The sequence below is a fragment of the Rana temporaria genome, chromosome 4 (assembly GCF_905171775.1).
Source record: "Rana temporaria chromosome 4, aRanTem1.1, whole genome shotgun sequence".
Taxonomy (NCBI): Eukaryota; Metazoa; Chordata; class Amphibia; order Anura; family Ranidae; genus Rana; species Rana temporaria.
In genome coordinates this window covers 188,530,728-188,546,918 of record NC_053492.1, presented here as the reverse complement: position 1 = coordinate 188,546,918, position 16,191 = coordinate 188,530,728, and the positions used below count along the sequence as shown (strand labels likewise).

General features: G+C 41.9%; 1 protein-coding gene across 2 annotated transcripts in view; it reads right to left on the bottom strand.

Moving 5' to 3' along the window:
• The window catches only part of LOC120936838 (probable cation-transporting ATPase 13A4), a 123,718-nt gene that overhangs the window by 87,706 nt on the left and 19,821 nt on the right, over positions 1 to 16,191 (bottom strand). Inside the window, exons 1-2 of one of the 2 annotated variants that reach the window (XM_040349542.1) lie at positions 11,440 to 11,576; positions 5,743 to 5,916 (exon numbers count right to left, since the gene is read on the bottom strand). In XM_040349542.1, coding sequence (XP_040205476.1) covers positions 5,743 to 5,916; positions 11,440 to 11,487 — 222 coding nt within the window. In that variant the 5' untranslated portion in view covers positions 11,488 to 11,576. Of the gene's footprint in view, positions 1 to 5,742; positions 5,917 to 11,439; positions 11,577 to 16,191 lie in introns of those variants that run through there. The other variant, XM_040349543.1, reaches the window with a different exon arrangement.

Genomic DNA, 16,191 nt, shown 5'->3' with positions numbered 1-16,191 from the left:
GATCCAGCGATGTGCTTACTCCAACCAGTTTCTTCTTTGGTCCCCAATGCCGGCATATTAACTGTGTGCAGTTGACTGTGACTCCCTGAGGCTTCACAGCTACTCATTGCTCATGGGCGAGCCGCTGTGAGCATTGTAAATCATTCCGTAGCGTTCTGGAACCTGTGATGTGACCCAGAAGGCTGCTGGCAGTCAGGAAAACTTTCACTTGGGTCACCTAAGTGGGAGCAGGTACCTGTAAAAACTAGGTACAAAAAATATTGTCCAAATGTGATAGAAGCGGAGGGATGAGGAAAAAGAGCTGAACTTTTGGATGAATGGGGGCGGGGGTTTGGTGGTTGATTGAAATCCAAATCAGAAGATCAGTCTAGCATAAAAATGTTGCTCAATAGATAGAGTGCAGTGAGCAAGTGTTGTCACCCTAGGAGAGCAAGTGTGTTACAGCAGGCCAGATTGTCAGGGTAACATAAATAAAAAAAAAAAAGATAAATGGAACTAATGCAGTTATCACATCTAATACAATGATGCACTGCTACATATTAAATGTTTGTTTTCAGGTTTGAATTCAATATAATCATCTCTGCGCCATAGGAATCACCTACATCTTCCCAGGCCTAGTAGACTGATGTCCTAATGGTCCTAGACAGTTTGTTGTAATCTTACATAAATGGCTAAATTGCATTTGTATTTATATATTTTTTTTAGAAATGTTCACATCCTGTGTTAACTTATGTTTGTATATGGGTACTTAAGGTCCTGCCACTATGAAAATTGAAAATTGATTGGTAAAAGGACACAGGGTTCACATGTGTGCAGAGTACAGGAGTATCGATTATGAGCGGAGAAAACTGAGCCGCCAAGCCTTTAAAAAATACAGTTCAGACTGACCTGATCTTAGTTACAAACTCTACCAAAAAAGCTTAAACATCCGCAATTCACAGGTGGTGGAGTATGCGGGCGTACAGACTGTGAAACCTGGGTCTCCAGCAGTGAGTTTTCATGACAGGAACTGTTGGCTTTGTGTGCAGTAAAGCCAGGCAACAAACATCATGTGCATGTGGTGGACCTGTGAGAGAAAAAGTTCCACTGTGAACTGTATAGCAAATCAGTGTGTGTGGCTGGAGAAGATGTCTCCGTATAAAGTTACTATGGATTGGTGCGTTTTGCACCTGACAGCATTAACCCTGACGGAAACGGATGTATGTGCTATTTCTCCTAGCAACTGTAGTACCCTCTAAAGATGCCAGCACCTGTAGCCGGGAGCCGAGGGACAGATCGGCTTTGGGTGAGGACATCGCGGGCGCCCTGCACAGGAAAGTGTCCTAATATTAAAAGTCAGCAGCTGCAGTATTTGTAGCTGCTGACTTTTAATTAAAAAAACTATTTTTTTCGGTGGAACTCCGCTTTGATCGCCCCATATCACAGTACCTTTAATACTTTGTTTTGCTGTAATATATTCTATGCTAAATGCTTCTATTGTTTATAGTTATCAGGTGTAGCAGGAATAACATTTTGGTACCAGACTAACAAAAAATGGCAAACACACTGGGGGAAATTTACTAAAACTGGAGCATGGAAAGTCTGGTGTAGCTCTGTATAAAAAACAATAAAAAACAACTGGTTTCCAGGTTTTATTGTCAAAGCTTAATTGAACAACTGAAGTTAAAATCTGATTGACTACAATGCATTCTGAGTGCTCCCCCCCCCCCCCCATTTCAATTGTAAGAAAGATTCACAGGTGAAGAAGCTACCTCTAACAAACAGTCTAATATGTTATATTTCCCAGTCTCTATCTGGAATATATTTGTTATTATGCACAGCATATACATTTTTCCCTCACGGCAGAGGTTATGCATGAGGCTCATTCAAATGACATCCGTTAACCACTGCCAAATGCCGCACGCCGATATATGTCGGCAGAATGGCAGTGGTGGCCAACTGGGCGTACCTCTACATCCCCTTTGATTTGTGGGCTAGTGGGCGCATGCGCGCCGCCGTGGGGTGTGCCCACTGCATACTGCGTGACCATGCCTGCGGGTTCCTGCGGACTCGATGTCCGCTGGTGTCCCGCGATCGTCGCACGGAGAGGCAGAATGAGGAGATGTGAACAAGGCATTTCCCTGCAACATGACAGGGATCTACTGCACCTTGTCATCGGGAGCAGTGATCTCGGTCATGTTGTTGTGAGACCATCCCCCCTATGGTTAGAAACACTCCCTAGGACGCATTTAACCCCTTGATCGCCCCTAGTAAATTTTTATAGCACTGATCGCTGTATGACAATGGTGAAAAAATAGTGTCAAAAGTGTCCGACATGTCTGCCACAATGCCGCAGTCACGATAAAAATTGCAGATCTCCGCCATTACTAATAAAACAAAATTATAATAAAAATGCCATAAATCTATCCCCTATTTTGTAGAAGCTATAACTTTTGTGCAAACCAATCAATATACGCTTATTGCGTTTTTTTTCTTTTTTTACCAAAATATGTAGAAGAATACATATCGGCCTTAATATAGCAAAAAGTAAATATAGTTTTTTTTTCAAAATTGTCTCTCTTTTTTTGGTTATAGCACAAAAAAGAAAAAACGCAGAGGTGATCAAATACCACCAAAAAAAAATTCTATTTGTGGCAAAAAAAGGACGTCAATTTTGTTTGGGTGCAACGTCGCACGACCACGCAATTGGCCGTTAAAATGACGCAGTGCCGTATTGCAAAAAATGCTCTGGTCAGGAAGGGGGTAAATCCTTCCGGGGCTGAAGTGGTTAAAAGCATGCTTCCTTATGTGCTGTCTAAAAAAATAACAACCTGTGCAGTCAGAAAACAATATTGATTGTGGATTAGGACAACTCATCATTACAGAGGGATCTCACAATTTGTCAATAAAGCTCCATAGATGTCCTCAAATGTCCCTTTGTCAGGAAAACAAGCCAGCGTACAGCTGGATCTTACCCAAAAATTATGTCACTTTGCAACTCTGGCACAAACTGCAGACAAGCAGAGCATGGAACATCATACAGATGTGTATCGCTATGTTGGGAAGTTATGTTGCAGTATGTTTTAAAAGAATACTTTATTAGATTTGGGTCAATTATATATTATTAAGATTAATATAAGATATTCATTGTGTAACAACTTCAATACCAGGCACTTTCACCCCTTCCTGCCCAGAACAATTTTCATCTTCCAGCGATGTCACACTTTAAATGACAATTGTGCTGTCATGCAACACTGCACCCAAACTAAATTGTTATAATTTTCTTCCCACAAATAGAGCTTTTGTTTGGTGTTGTTTGATCGCTACTGTGGTTTTTATTTTTTGCTAATCAAACTAAAAAATACAGAATAAAAAAAAAAAAAAGTTTTTTCCTTCACTGACGGGCACTGATGAGGCATCACTGATGGGCACTAATGAGTTGACACTGATAAGATAGCACTGATGGGCACTGATGAGGAGGCACTGAAATGTAAAATTAATGGGCACTGATAGGCGTCACTGATAGGTGGCACTTACAGGTAGCTATGATGGGCACTGATAGGCGGCTGTGATGGGCACTGACAGGTGGCACTGATAGGTGGTATTGATTAGCACTGACAGGTGGCACTGATGGACAGCACTGATGATGAGTTACTGATGAGGTACTGACAGGTGTTACTGCTGGGCACTGATTGGCACTGTGATGGGCACTGATTGGCACTTTCATTGGCACTGACAGCCATTATTGATGGGGCACTGATTTGCAGCTGATGGGCACATGTGATGGGGGCTGCGCTGATAATTAATATCAGCACAGACCCCCCCCCCACTGACAGGGAGAGCCGCCGATTGTCTCTCCCTGTCAACACAAACCGAGGAATGCTGTTTACCGTCACTTTCTGGTTCACGTGATGATCAGCTGTGATTGGTCAAAGCTGATCATGTGGTAAGGCGCCTCCATCAGAGGCTCCATACCACGATCAGAGATGCAGTGTGTCAGACTGACACACAGCACCTCCGATCACTGCGCTGTGCACCCCCGTGCTGGCATGTTATCCTGCTGGACGTCATAGGATGCCCAGCTAGGATAACAGAACCACCGCCCGACCGTCATTCTACTATAGGTCGGGCGGGAAGTGGTTAAACTATTGTTTTATTGCATATCTATGTTTTTTTACCATGTATATCCAATTGTTATTATTACAAGTGAACATTTATTACATGATAAATGATTTCCAGTGAAACATGCACTATATTAAGAGACAATGCATTCATTCCTTGCTGTGGTTTTGTTTGGAATGTTTTCCAACTGAAGGTATCACTGGTATTTTCTTACTCTACCACTTGGTATATGGAACCTAAGGGTGTCTGTTGTCCCTTAATATTACACTTTAAACTGAGGTTACCAGAAAAAATATATATTCTGGGGGCACAATTGGTTACAGATATTTGTAACAGAGGGATGCCCGTGGCAAAGCAACTTGCACCTAATGTTGATGACATGGCCTCTTTCTGACAACCTTGGCATAGTAGTTGTGGGGGTCTGCAAGTGAGGGGCTTATTGGAATCTCGAAGTCCCTTTAGATATAAGGGGGCCCCAGATAATGGGCTCCAGTTTACCAAACAAGCAAAATTCATTCTGAACCCGGGTTCAGACCAAACCAGCAGCGCATCCCTAGTTTTTAGCAGATGTGACATGAAATGAGGAATAGTACAGTCCTGGCAGTGGAACGTAAAGCTCTCATCCTTGCTGTACTGCTGTGAGCACCTATCTGTGCTATTTATAGGTATTGTAGGGAAAGTGAGGCACAAAATTCACAACCCAACACATTCAGAGAGGAGTAGACACAATGGACTGGGGGAGTGGCTACAGGAGAGTCCACTGATGGAAATGCAGCAGAGAAAACACATTGCCCAGTGCTTTGCAGAGATTCGACTGGGAGGCTGGATTTCAGACTGCTTGCAAGGTACATGCAGCTTTCGGGGACTTCATTGTGTCCTAGGGACACAACAGGGGGCCTTTTATCAGGAAAAAGCCTGCAGGTGATCATCCCTTGAATCTGGGAACATCTGGTCACCATACTTTACACAATTTCACTCCTACATTATTAGCAAATGATGTCTACTTGCCAGTATGATTATGTTATCTCTCATGCCGCATACACACGACCATTTTTCGGGTTGTAAAAAATACAATTTTTAATGGTCTAGCCTATACACGATCGTGAAAAAAAAATGCTCTAGCAAAGCACGGTGACGTACAACACATACGACGGCACTATAAAGAGGAAGTTCCATTTGGATGGCGCCACCCTTGGGGCTGCTTTTGCTGGTTTCGTGTTAGTAAAAGACGATTTGCGCTTTTCAGTCTGTTACAACGTGATGAATGTGCTATCTCCATTATGAACGCTAGTTTTACCAGAACAAGCGCTCCCATCTCATAACTTGCTTCTGAGCATGCATGTTTTTTTCACGTCGTTAAAGCCCACACACGACCATTTTTTACGACGTTAAAAACGACAGCGTTAAAAACAACAGCGTTAAAAACAACAGCGTTAAAAACGACAGCATTAAAAACGATGTGAAAAATTAGAGCATGTTCTAAATTTTTACATCGTGAAAAATGCCCTGGAGCCAACACACAATCGTTTTTAATGACATTAAAAAAAAAACGTAATTTTTTACAACCCAAAAAACGGTTGTGTGTACGCGGCATTAGATCTACAGACTGAGAAAGACCTATAGACAAATAAATATACTTACAGTGCTTTTGAGCAAAACAACATCAGCTTTTGCTAAACTACATGGGACACAATGACACCATACATCCAGCTCTGGCTTCCAATAGAAGAGAAGCTTCAGGAACCCCAGTGAAAAGATGTAACCAATTAGACACAGGATACTTCGCCATCTTTCAGTTTTGTAACCAAATAGTTCCTGCAAATTGAGAACAAAAATGTGTTAAAGCGGATCTCCACGCCAAAAACGTTTTTTTCTGAATGGCTATTTAAAAGTTAATTTACCCTAATATGCGCAACTCACATGTCCTGTCTCCGCATGCCACTCCGCTGCTATACAGTGTGAAATAAAAACTTATATTCCCCCTTCCGGTTTCGGCACCATTTTAGCTGTGGGCATAAGCACAGCCCGGTATTTCCTTGTTCCGGTGGATGCTGATGTCCCAGCATCCACCGTTCGATCTCGCGCATGCGCACGAGCAACGGGGACCAGCGGAGAATTTTCAAACGCCCGCCCTTTTCTTTGTTTACATCCGCGTCACCTGCAAAATGAAGTTGCGCGATGTTTGTGCTAACAGAGCGGAATATGATAATTAGGGAGCTCTGACACAGGCTCCCTCCCAGCAGACACAGCGCGGGACAGAAAACCCGACGGAAACCCGAGGGGCTGCAGACCGGAAGGCTCTATTTTTCACAAGGTATTGTAACACTGTTTAATATGAAAATAGCCGATTATGCATTATTTAGGAGCATTAGGAATATTAAGCGAAAGTTGAATTCAGGGTGGAGCTCCGCTTTAAGGTAAATTTCAAGCCAAAAATTTTTTTCATGTTTAAAATTAGGGAATAGTAAAAAATCCGTCAGTTTTTTTTTTTATCTAGTTAAGGAGAATACATTCCACTATAGACACAACAGAAATTGAGAGAGAATGTTTACATGAGGGCAAATTCCCTCTTAGAAAGTCGTTATCAGAACAGGTGCCCTCGTTGACCTCACATCCTGCCCTAGTAATGACTATAAAAATTTGCATTTTCCATCATTTATTGCACAAGTGACAATATATTATACCAGGCTTTTACTTTTTGATGATAAGTGAAGTAGTTCAAATTACTTAACCACTTGACCACTGGGCACTTAAACCCCCTTAATAACCAGACCAATTTTCAGCTTTCGGTGCTCTCACAATTTGAATGACAATTACTCAGTCATACAACATTGTACCCAAATGAAATTTTCGTCCTTTTTTTTCACACAAATAGAGCTTTCTTTTGGTGGTATTTAATCACTGTTGGGTTTTTTATTTTTTGCGCTATAAGAGAAAAAAGACTGAGAATTCTGCTATTCCTCCTGAGTATGGCAATACCACATGTGTGAGACTTTTACACAAAGTGGCCACATACAGAGGTCCAACATGCAGGGAGAACCTTCAGGCGTTCTGGAGCACCCAAGCCAATTCTGACATTTCTCTCCTACATTTAAAAACCATCATTTATTTGCTAGAAAATTACATAGAACCCTAAAACATTATATATGTTTTTTTTATCAAAGACCTTAGAGAATATAATGGCGGTCGTTGCAACTTGTTATCTTGCATTGTATTTGCGCAGCAATTTTTCTAACGTGTTTAAAAAAAAAAAAAAACAGTTTTGTGCTTAAAAAAAACAAATCAGTAAAGTTAGCCCAATGTTTTTGCATAATGTGAAAGGTGAAGTTACGCCGAGTAAATAGATACCCAACATGTCACCCTTCAAAATTGCACACGCTCGTTGAATGGCACCAAACTTCGCTACTTGAAAATCCCCATAGGCGACGCTTTAAATATTTTTACTGGTTATATGTTTTTAGTTACAGAGGAGGTCCAGGGCAAAAATTATTGCTCTCGCTCTAACGTTTGCAGCGATACCTCACATGTGTGGCTTGAACACCGTTTTCATATGTGGGCGGGACTTACGTGTACGTTCGCTTCTGCCTGCGAGCACACGGGGACAGGGGCACTTTAAAAAAATATATATATTTTATTGTTCACTTTACTTTACTTCATTTCCTGCAAAAAAATAAAAAAATGTCATCACTTTTATTCCTATTACAAGGAATGTACACATCCCTTGTAATAGGAATATGGCATGACAGGTCCTCTTTACAGTGAGATATGGGGTCAATAAGACCCCACATCTCACCTCTAGGCTGGGAAGCCTAAAAAAAGAAACAATCCTGGCTTTGATCGCAGTGTTAAGTAGGTAGAAGCAGGAGGGGGGCGTATTGCAGGGTATTGCAGAGTATTGCGGGGTATTGCAGAGTCTTGCGGGGTACTGCAGAGTATTGTGGGGTATTGCAGGGTATTGCAGAGTATTGCGGGGTAATGCAGAGTATTGCGGGGTATTGAAGAGTATTGCAGAGTCTTTCAGAGTATTGCGGGGTATTGCAGAGTATTGCGGGGTATTGCAGAGTATTGCAGGGTATTGCAGAGTATTGTGGGGTATTGCAGAGTATTGCAGGGTATTGCAGAGTATTGTGGGGTATTGCAGAGTATTGCACAGTATGGGGCAGAGTATTGCAGGGTATTGTGAGTATTGGGCAGGGATGGCTGAGCAGGGATGGATGGATGGCTGGATCTTGACTACATTCATCACAGATACAGCCCACAGCACTGCTGCTGCCTCCGCTCTCTCCCCTCTCCTCTCACACTGTACCGTTCGGTACAGAGAGGGGAGGGAGGAACCGGCGTCATCACATGATGCCGGTTTGTTTACAAGTGATCGCTCCGTCATTGGACGGAGCGATCACGTGGTAAACCGCCGCTATCAGCGGCGATTTACCGTGATACGTGATGCGCCGGGTACTCTGGACTCGGCGGTCATGGACACTCCCGTGTGCGCGCCCCAAATAACGCGCCCCAAATAACGGCCTCCCAGAGTTAAGCAACCGCCCTGTAGACATACTTTGTCTATAGGGCGGATGTCAAGTGGTTAAAGTGGAACTGCAGTCTGCTCACATAATTTGTAATAAAAACACCTTTGCCATTCTGAAGCTTCCCTCCAACCACTTTGCATATTATTTTATATATACTGTGATTCTGTACTTGCCAAATATACTGCAGAAATCTCTCTCCGCTGAGTCTGGCTGCAACCATTTAAACTGTGGGCAGCTGAAGATGCTGCCTGTTCACTTCCTAGATTTGCACAGACACACAGAGGCACACTTCCAGCTCTGCAGATCTCATTGGCCCTCTTATGTCACACTCCCCTCCCTTCCCGGCAAACTCTCTCAAGAGTGAAAGAGAGCTGTGCATGATGTCATAAGCCTAAGCTTTTTACCAGACAATAAACAGAAAGTGGGCTGTAGAAGGTACTTACTGGCAGAAAAACATGTTTTACTATCCAAAGATAAAACAAGGGCAGAAGATTTAATAGCTGGAAAGATGAAAACATTACTGAAGGTCCGCTTTAAAATGGTTGTAAACCTTTGAAATAATAAAGCATATCCTTCCATAGGTTTACTTGCTGTGATCTAAAGCACCTACTATGATTTCTGTCTGCTTTCTCATCCCTCTGCTATGTGCATTGCTGACAGTCTATGCCAACATCAGACAATCCCAGGAGATGACCCTGCCCCCCCAGCACACAGCAGGTGATTGGCAGCCTCAGCTGTGCATGTTTCCCTATGAGACTGTGTAGAGGGTAGTGTGTCTTCCACTCAAGTCTCAGGTTATGCTCAGCTCCCTGCTCTATGCCAGATCTATATGGTACCCTCACCCCCTCATATATTAGAATGCATTTTGACCAGGATCCTTGATTAATACAATGGTGGTAAGTCAGGAGCAGGAACAAGCCTGCTCGAGTGCCCCCATAGCAAGCTGCTTGCTATAGGAGCACTCAGCAGGAAAGAGGGGAATGGAGCACTGACAGGGGATCCGAGAAGAGGGGGATCAGGGCTGCTCTGTGCAAAACCACTGCACGGAGCAGGTAAGCATGATATTGTGCTGGTATGCATGTTATTGTTTTCCTGTTTCACCTTTTCCCTCTAAAGAAAGCCATTGCACAGCTAAAATACCAACCTATCTAAAATGGTAACTGTAGCTCAAAATTGGTTAAATTTTAAGATGATAATAACATTCTACCCTTAACCCCTCTCCAGAGAAAATTGGTATTTTATCTGGACTCTGACGTTCCCAAAAAGCATCTTTGGCAAGAGCTTACCTTGACATGGAGCCTGACTAAAATGCTCTCAGACCATTATATATCAGTGGATCCAAAATAGTAAAGTCTCCTTTATTTTCTTTAAAAATAACAAACATGTTATACTTACCTGCTCTGTGCAACGTTTTTGCACAGAGCAGTCCAGAATCTCCTCTACTCTGGTCCCTTTCCAGCGCTCCTGGCCCCTCCCTCCTGCCTAGTGCCCCCACAGCAAGCAGCTTGCTACAGGGGCACCCAAGCTGAGCCGCAGCTCTGTGTGTCCATTCAGACATGGAGCTATGGTTCACCCCGCCCCTCTCGCTCCTGATTGGCTGACTTTGATTGACAGCAGTGGGAGCCAATGGCACCGCTGCTGTGCCTCAGCCAAGGGAGAGTCCTGGACTCGTGCACATCACTGGAGGAAGATGGGGGGCTGAGGGGGGCTTCTGCACACAGAAGTTTTTTTATCTTCATGCATAGAATGACTGACTGACTTTACAAACACTTAAAATTCTAGTTTTCACTTTCCACTATCTGCTAAAACTGGAATACACAGGTCATACAAAAAGTTAATCATTCCATGCAGGGTTTTTTTTCTTAGAAAACAAATCGTTGTTTTCTGATTATAGAGAAACCATTTTCTACACATATTTTAATAATTATCAATAATAATGCATATACACATTTGTAGAAGTTATTACAATTCATATTTTTAAACTAACCATATGGTGAAGATAACAATTGGTCCAAAAATAATTACGTAATAGAATTTTTTTTTATTTCTCCCAACTACTAAGTAGACATCTTAGATAAACTGCAATTATCTTGAGACCACATCATATATTTGGTTTAAATAGAACAGATAATTCTGTCATAGTCTGCTGGGATCAAGCAACATTGGCTTTCATTTATTTTTCAGAAATGTGGTCAGTAGAATGTGAATGTACTCTCTTTTCTCCACTCTGCAGTCTCACTATTATTGGTGCATTTTCCATAAGAAAATAGGACACATTAAATATTCAAGTAGGGTAACAGGCAGGTATCACGCAAATACTGCATTTTGTAACAGAAAAAAAATCAAGATATACGGTAATATTACATTTTTTGGAGGTTCTTTGTTTTTGTTTTTTATGTTTTTTATCTTGTTATATTGTAGTTGATTGGGTCATGCGGTCAGTTTACAGATAGGTTGTATGCATGTCATAAAACAAATATTGCATGCAAAAGGGTTAAAAAAACAATATAATACACGAAAGGATAAAATCAACAAGCTTAATGACATACAATTTGAGGAACAAGGTAATCACATCTAGTATTTCAGATCATTTCTCAATATATTACATAATACGTTTAATATTGTGATAATAGGTAGCTTTTGTATGCTTTGTAAAGCTGATTATCAATGTTTATCAGTTATGGGTCTCAGGATATGCTGAGTGGGGTAGCAAAGCAAACTTTGTTCTAATGTCAGTTATGTAAAATGTTCCATAAAAAGCTTCTAAGTTCAGTACATTTTTATATATACAAAGAATGAACCGTTTGCTCACCATTTCATTCTCTTCCCCTTGGTTAAGTACGGCATGTTTTTCTCCCATTTCTTCATCAACTGCTTACTAAAGATTAGTAGGGGAATGTAGCAATACTGAATAATCCCTCCTGACTTGCACACTCTCTCCCTCTGGTGCTTTTATAGCCACAAGTACAACCTCTTTATTTGCCTAATGACTCAGATTAGCATTCAGGCTTCATGACCCTTCCATATGAGATCTTTTTTTTTCAATTCTTTGAACAATCCGACCAAATATTAATGATCTTTAAATCTAGCTCTGTCCTGCCATCTGTGTTAAGTGTGCCAAAATAAATCAGCAGAACTCCCGAAGAATCAGGGCATTCACGTGAAACTCGTTGAGGCTTTGACACCCTTTAACATCCCATCTTATTATTTACTACTTGAATTCAACCTAATGCGTACCAATGTTTTGGTACGTGCATCAAACAATTTGTAGCTTGGGTTATCAAGGGGTGATATTACAATTTGGGGAAGCTGTACGTTCCTGCTCATATGAATCTGCACAGGACATATGTTTTTATGTTATATCATTATGTACATTAACACATACATTTTACATTTTTGAACTGATAAACTTGTATTGTTTCATAGAAAATTATAGACTCTGTTAGGCACCTTTAAAGTCCATTCTCATTTTTTTTTTTTTTCATTAGGTTTCTCCCTCTCATAGACTCACGTAAAGATTGTAACCCCAAAATAATCCTGCCAAATTGTGAATGCTGGTAGTGAACAGAGTTTAAGTATATATAAAGAAAAAAATTTAACCTATAATCATAAAGAAAGTAAAGTAATTTGTTTAAACTAGGCTGTAAATTTGGATTTAGACTAAGGGCTCTTTCACACGGGGCGGATCAGTGATGATCCGCCCTGTGAACCTCCGCTTGCTCAGCGGGGGAACGCTTTGTTGATCCCCACTGAGCCGGCGGATGACAGGGCGGTCCCCGCCCTGTCTTTTCTCCGCTCTCCTCTATGGGGGGATCGGATGATAACGGACCACCTTTCCGTGTTCATCCGATCCGCAGACGGATGGAAAAATAGGGTTTTCCTCGGTCTGCAGAATCGGAGGATTGCGGCACCCGGGCGAGATCGGGTGTCAGCGGATGTTCATCCGCTGACACGCGTGATCTCATAGAGACAAATGTATGTCCCTTTTTCATCTGTACACGGATGGATGAAAAAGCGCACATACGGTCTGCCCATGTGAAAGAGCCCTATTGCCATTTATTAGCTAGTAAATAGATTGTAGTGAAAGCTTTTAAAACACCCTCTTCCTCTTCCGAAGACAACATGAACTGATAGTAATACATTTTTATTGTATACATGAAACTAATACTCTCTCTCATAGGTGTGTGCAGCCTATTGCATTAGGGTGTGCATCCCAAAGCTCAAAACACACACTACTGATCACTCACCATGTTCATTCAGAAAGGGAAGGGGCTGATAAATTCATATTTACCAAGCCCCTTCCCCGCTCATCCTAAAACATCCCCACAGCAACATCCGGCAGGAGAGGAAAGGAGGGAAGACGGAAGTGCTGCAGAGGAAAGGAGGTGCCAGAGCAGTAGGGGGAATCTGTGCTGCACAGGGTGATTAGGGTGTACCTGGGCACACCTGGCACACCCTGTGTGCACGCCTATGCTCTCCCTACACTTCTATTATGTTTCCACTGTCCCTTCACTTACTTTGCCAATGTTTTTTCCAGCTGCTTTAAGGTGTCTAAACAATATTATAACAGTTAAATAACATTCATAAAATATTTTAAAAGCATGTATAATCTTTTGGAAACATTTTTGGTTAAAAGTAATGGTCTGAATACCACATGCTTGAATCCAATCCTTTCTAATTTAAACTAGTGTCTCTTTAGTTTTAAAACAATAGCACATAGATCAAAGTTATTGCATCCATTACATTATTTTATAAGTCGTGGACCAGGATAGCCGATGAAAAAAAATCTCTAATTTATATGTAGTTCTTCCCCTCTGAAGGTTAGTGTACATGGGCTTTTGAGATCAGTTGAGCCAGGCTAGAAATGAACCTTATATTTTGTGTCAATATATTTACCCAGTCTCCATGCATTACATTTGGAGGCTAGCTATTATCAAAGGTTAGAAAATTCTGGACTGTAATCTGCATCTTCATATTCTCCATTACCAACCCAACTCCCACTTGGAAGCTCTGCTTTGTAAACCCTTTCAGTTATCTGCTCTCCTCTCCAGAATCCTTTTGGATAAGCATGGGAGCCAAGAATAAATGCTAAGTACTGGTACTGGACCTGCAACCTTTTTCTCCTCCCATGAACTTTCTGATTTAAATCATGCTTCTTCATTTCCTGTTTGCCAGACTATTGTGCTCTCTCCAACTGATATCTTGCTCCTTGTATACCTGCTGCTGCCCATATCCTTGCTGCTACTCGTTACTGACCCCTGGCTTGTTCACTGACTATGCTTCTTGGCTGATCTTATCCAGCTACTACTTGTTCCTGACCTTTTGTTTACTGACTACATTGCTGCTTGATCCCTACCTGCTATATCCTTTTTCTGTTGTTGCTACCCACTTAAAATGAATACCAAACCAGAAAGGTCTCCTATAAATTGTGGGGGGAACCCTGGTGGTTTGTTTTTTATGATGAGTTCCCCAAAAGATGGTAGAATGTGATAGAATTATAGATGTATCTCTTGAGTAGATCCCCTTTTTAATGCATGTAAACAAGCAGGAAGAGACAGCGCACAGGGCCCTAGGTGCACATGTAGATATTAGGGTGAAATTCACAGGAATACGTGGATGTGATGCTTATCACAATAAGGTCTGTCCAGTAAATGCAAACGTACAATTGTTTATTTCAAGTACTGCCAAATGATTAAAATTTGTGATAAAAGCATCAATACTAATGATTCCGATGTAGGGGCTGTACAGAAGGTGGCAAGTCAACAGCCTGTGTGTCACAGGCTGTTCGCAGGGCCAGTACAATTATACTTTTTCATTTACTGGACAGACTTTATTGTGACAAGCATCACAGCCACTAGTGAGGATCTCCCTAATATCAATATTTGACCCTAGGGCCTTGAGCACTGTCTCTTCCTGCTTGTTTACTTGCTTTTAACACTACTCCAGGTGTACACGTGACAGCAGCCTGGGACAGTCCTTTGGTGTTCTCATTTATATCCATACACACACCGATGATCATTTGGCTACAGTGCTCGAAATACATGTGTGTCTTTGTCCCTTTTAATGCATGCTATGATTCTGCTTGTTGCAGCATTGCATACCATTGCTGAGCCTGTGATCTACTATGATCCCTAGATCTCCCAACAGATATCCTCCTAGCGGGTAAGTTGCATTTATAACAACATTAAACCTAATTTGCTATGTAGCTGCTCACCCCTTTATTTTGTTGAGGTCTTCTTGTAAAGTTTCTATGGTTTGTTGTGAAGTTATTGACCTGCTGTTGTGTGCCTAGGTTTGAACATGGGCTCTTCTGGCTCTGTGCTGTGGTCATGTTCTCTCTGCCACTGGGGAATCTGACTCTGCATCTTAAAATATGCTTAGTACATCTGCTCCTGGGACTCTCTAGCTCCACCTGCGTTCCAGCTGCTGTAAATCCACAATTGTCCCAACCTAAATTGCAGAACTTCCTGTGTACTGGGCCTATTTGTCGGATCTGTTTCGCTGGGTGTGATTTAAACTGATGAGTTACTGTACTTCTGGACTTTGACTTCTGCTTGTTTCCTGGATTACTCTCTGTGCCCGACAATTTTACATTACTCTGCCAGTCTGTGTATGTCCCTGCCTGCCTTCAGCCACGCTTATGGATTCTGACATTTTCAGGATTTGCTGCTGACCCGACCTGCCTTACTACGCTAACTCCTCAACCCCCGGTCAAAGCTCTGCTCTGGACTAAACCTTTTAAAGGTACCTCACATAACAAAGGGGCCACAATGACAGTGGACCCATCCAAAGTGGTTAAGGCAATTTTGCATCAGGGACACTTGCTTGAAACTCGTGAAATGCATCTTACTTCTCTGGATACTAAACAGGATGCACTGACTGCTATGATATACATTCTTGCTACCAGTGTCCTCTAAAAAAGTTCAGACTCCTGCTCCAGCCCAAGCTGCCTCTTCTGCACCTCCCAATCTCCCTGAAAAGTTTGGAGGGGATATTGAAGACTGTAGAAGCTTTCTGAACATTTCCTGGGAGCACTTCCCTAAGACGTTCAGCACAGCTTCTGCCAAAGTGACTATATAATATTCTTGTTAAAGGGGAAGGCACTGGCATTGGTCCCTCCTTACCTGGAATGCTAAATACTCACTATTGGACATAAAGCAAGGCACCAGAACTGCCGCACAATATGCTGTTAAGTTTCATACACTGGCTGCTGAGACAAAGTGGTGCTGGTGCTCTTCATGCAGCTTTTCGTAAAGGTCTCTCAGATCAGATTTAAGATGAACTGGTGTATAAAGATCTTCCAGATGACCTTGAAAGCACCATGTCTCTGTTTTTAGTTGGCTCTGGTTACACAGGATATTTCAATTTGAAGATGTCTTCACCCCCCCCCTGAGGAAGATCAGGACAGAAGAAAACGATCAAAACACGTTGGGATTTTCTGAGCGGTAGCATCCAGTATTGAGAAATATACTTTGCATTTCTTGCTATCTGCATATGTAACATTGACATCTAATTTTTTGACAATCATGCATATCAGAGCTCATGTAGTTTTTAATTTGTGTTC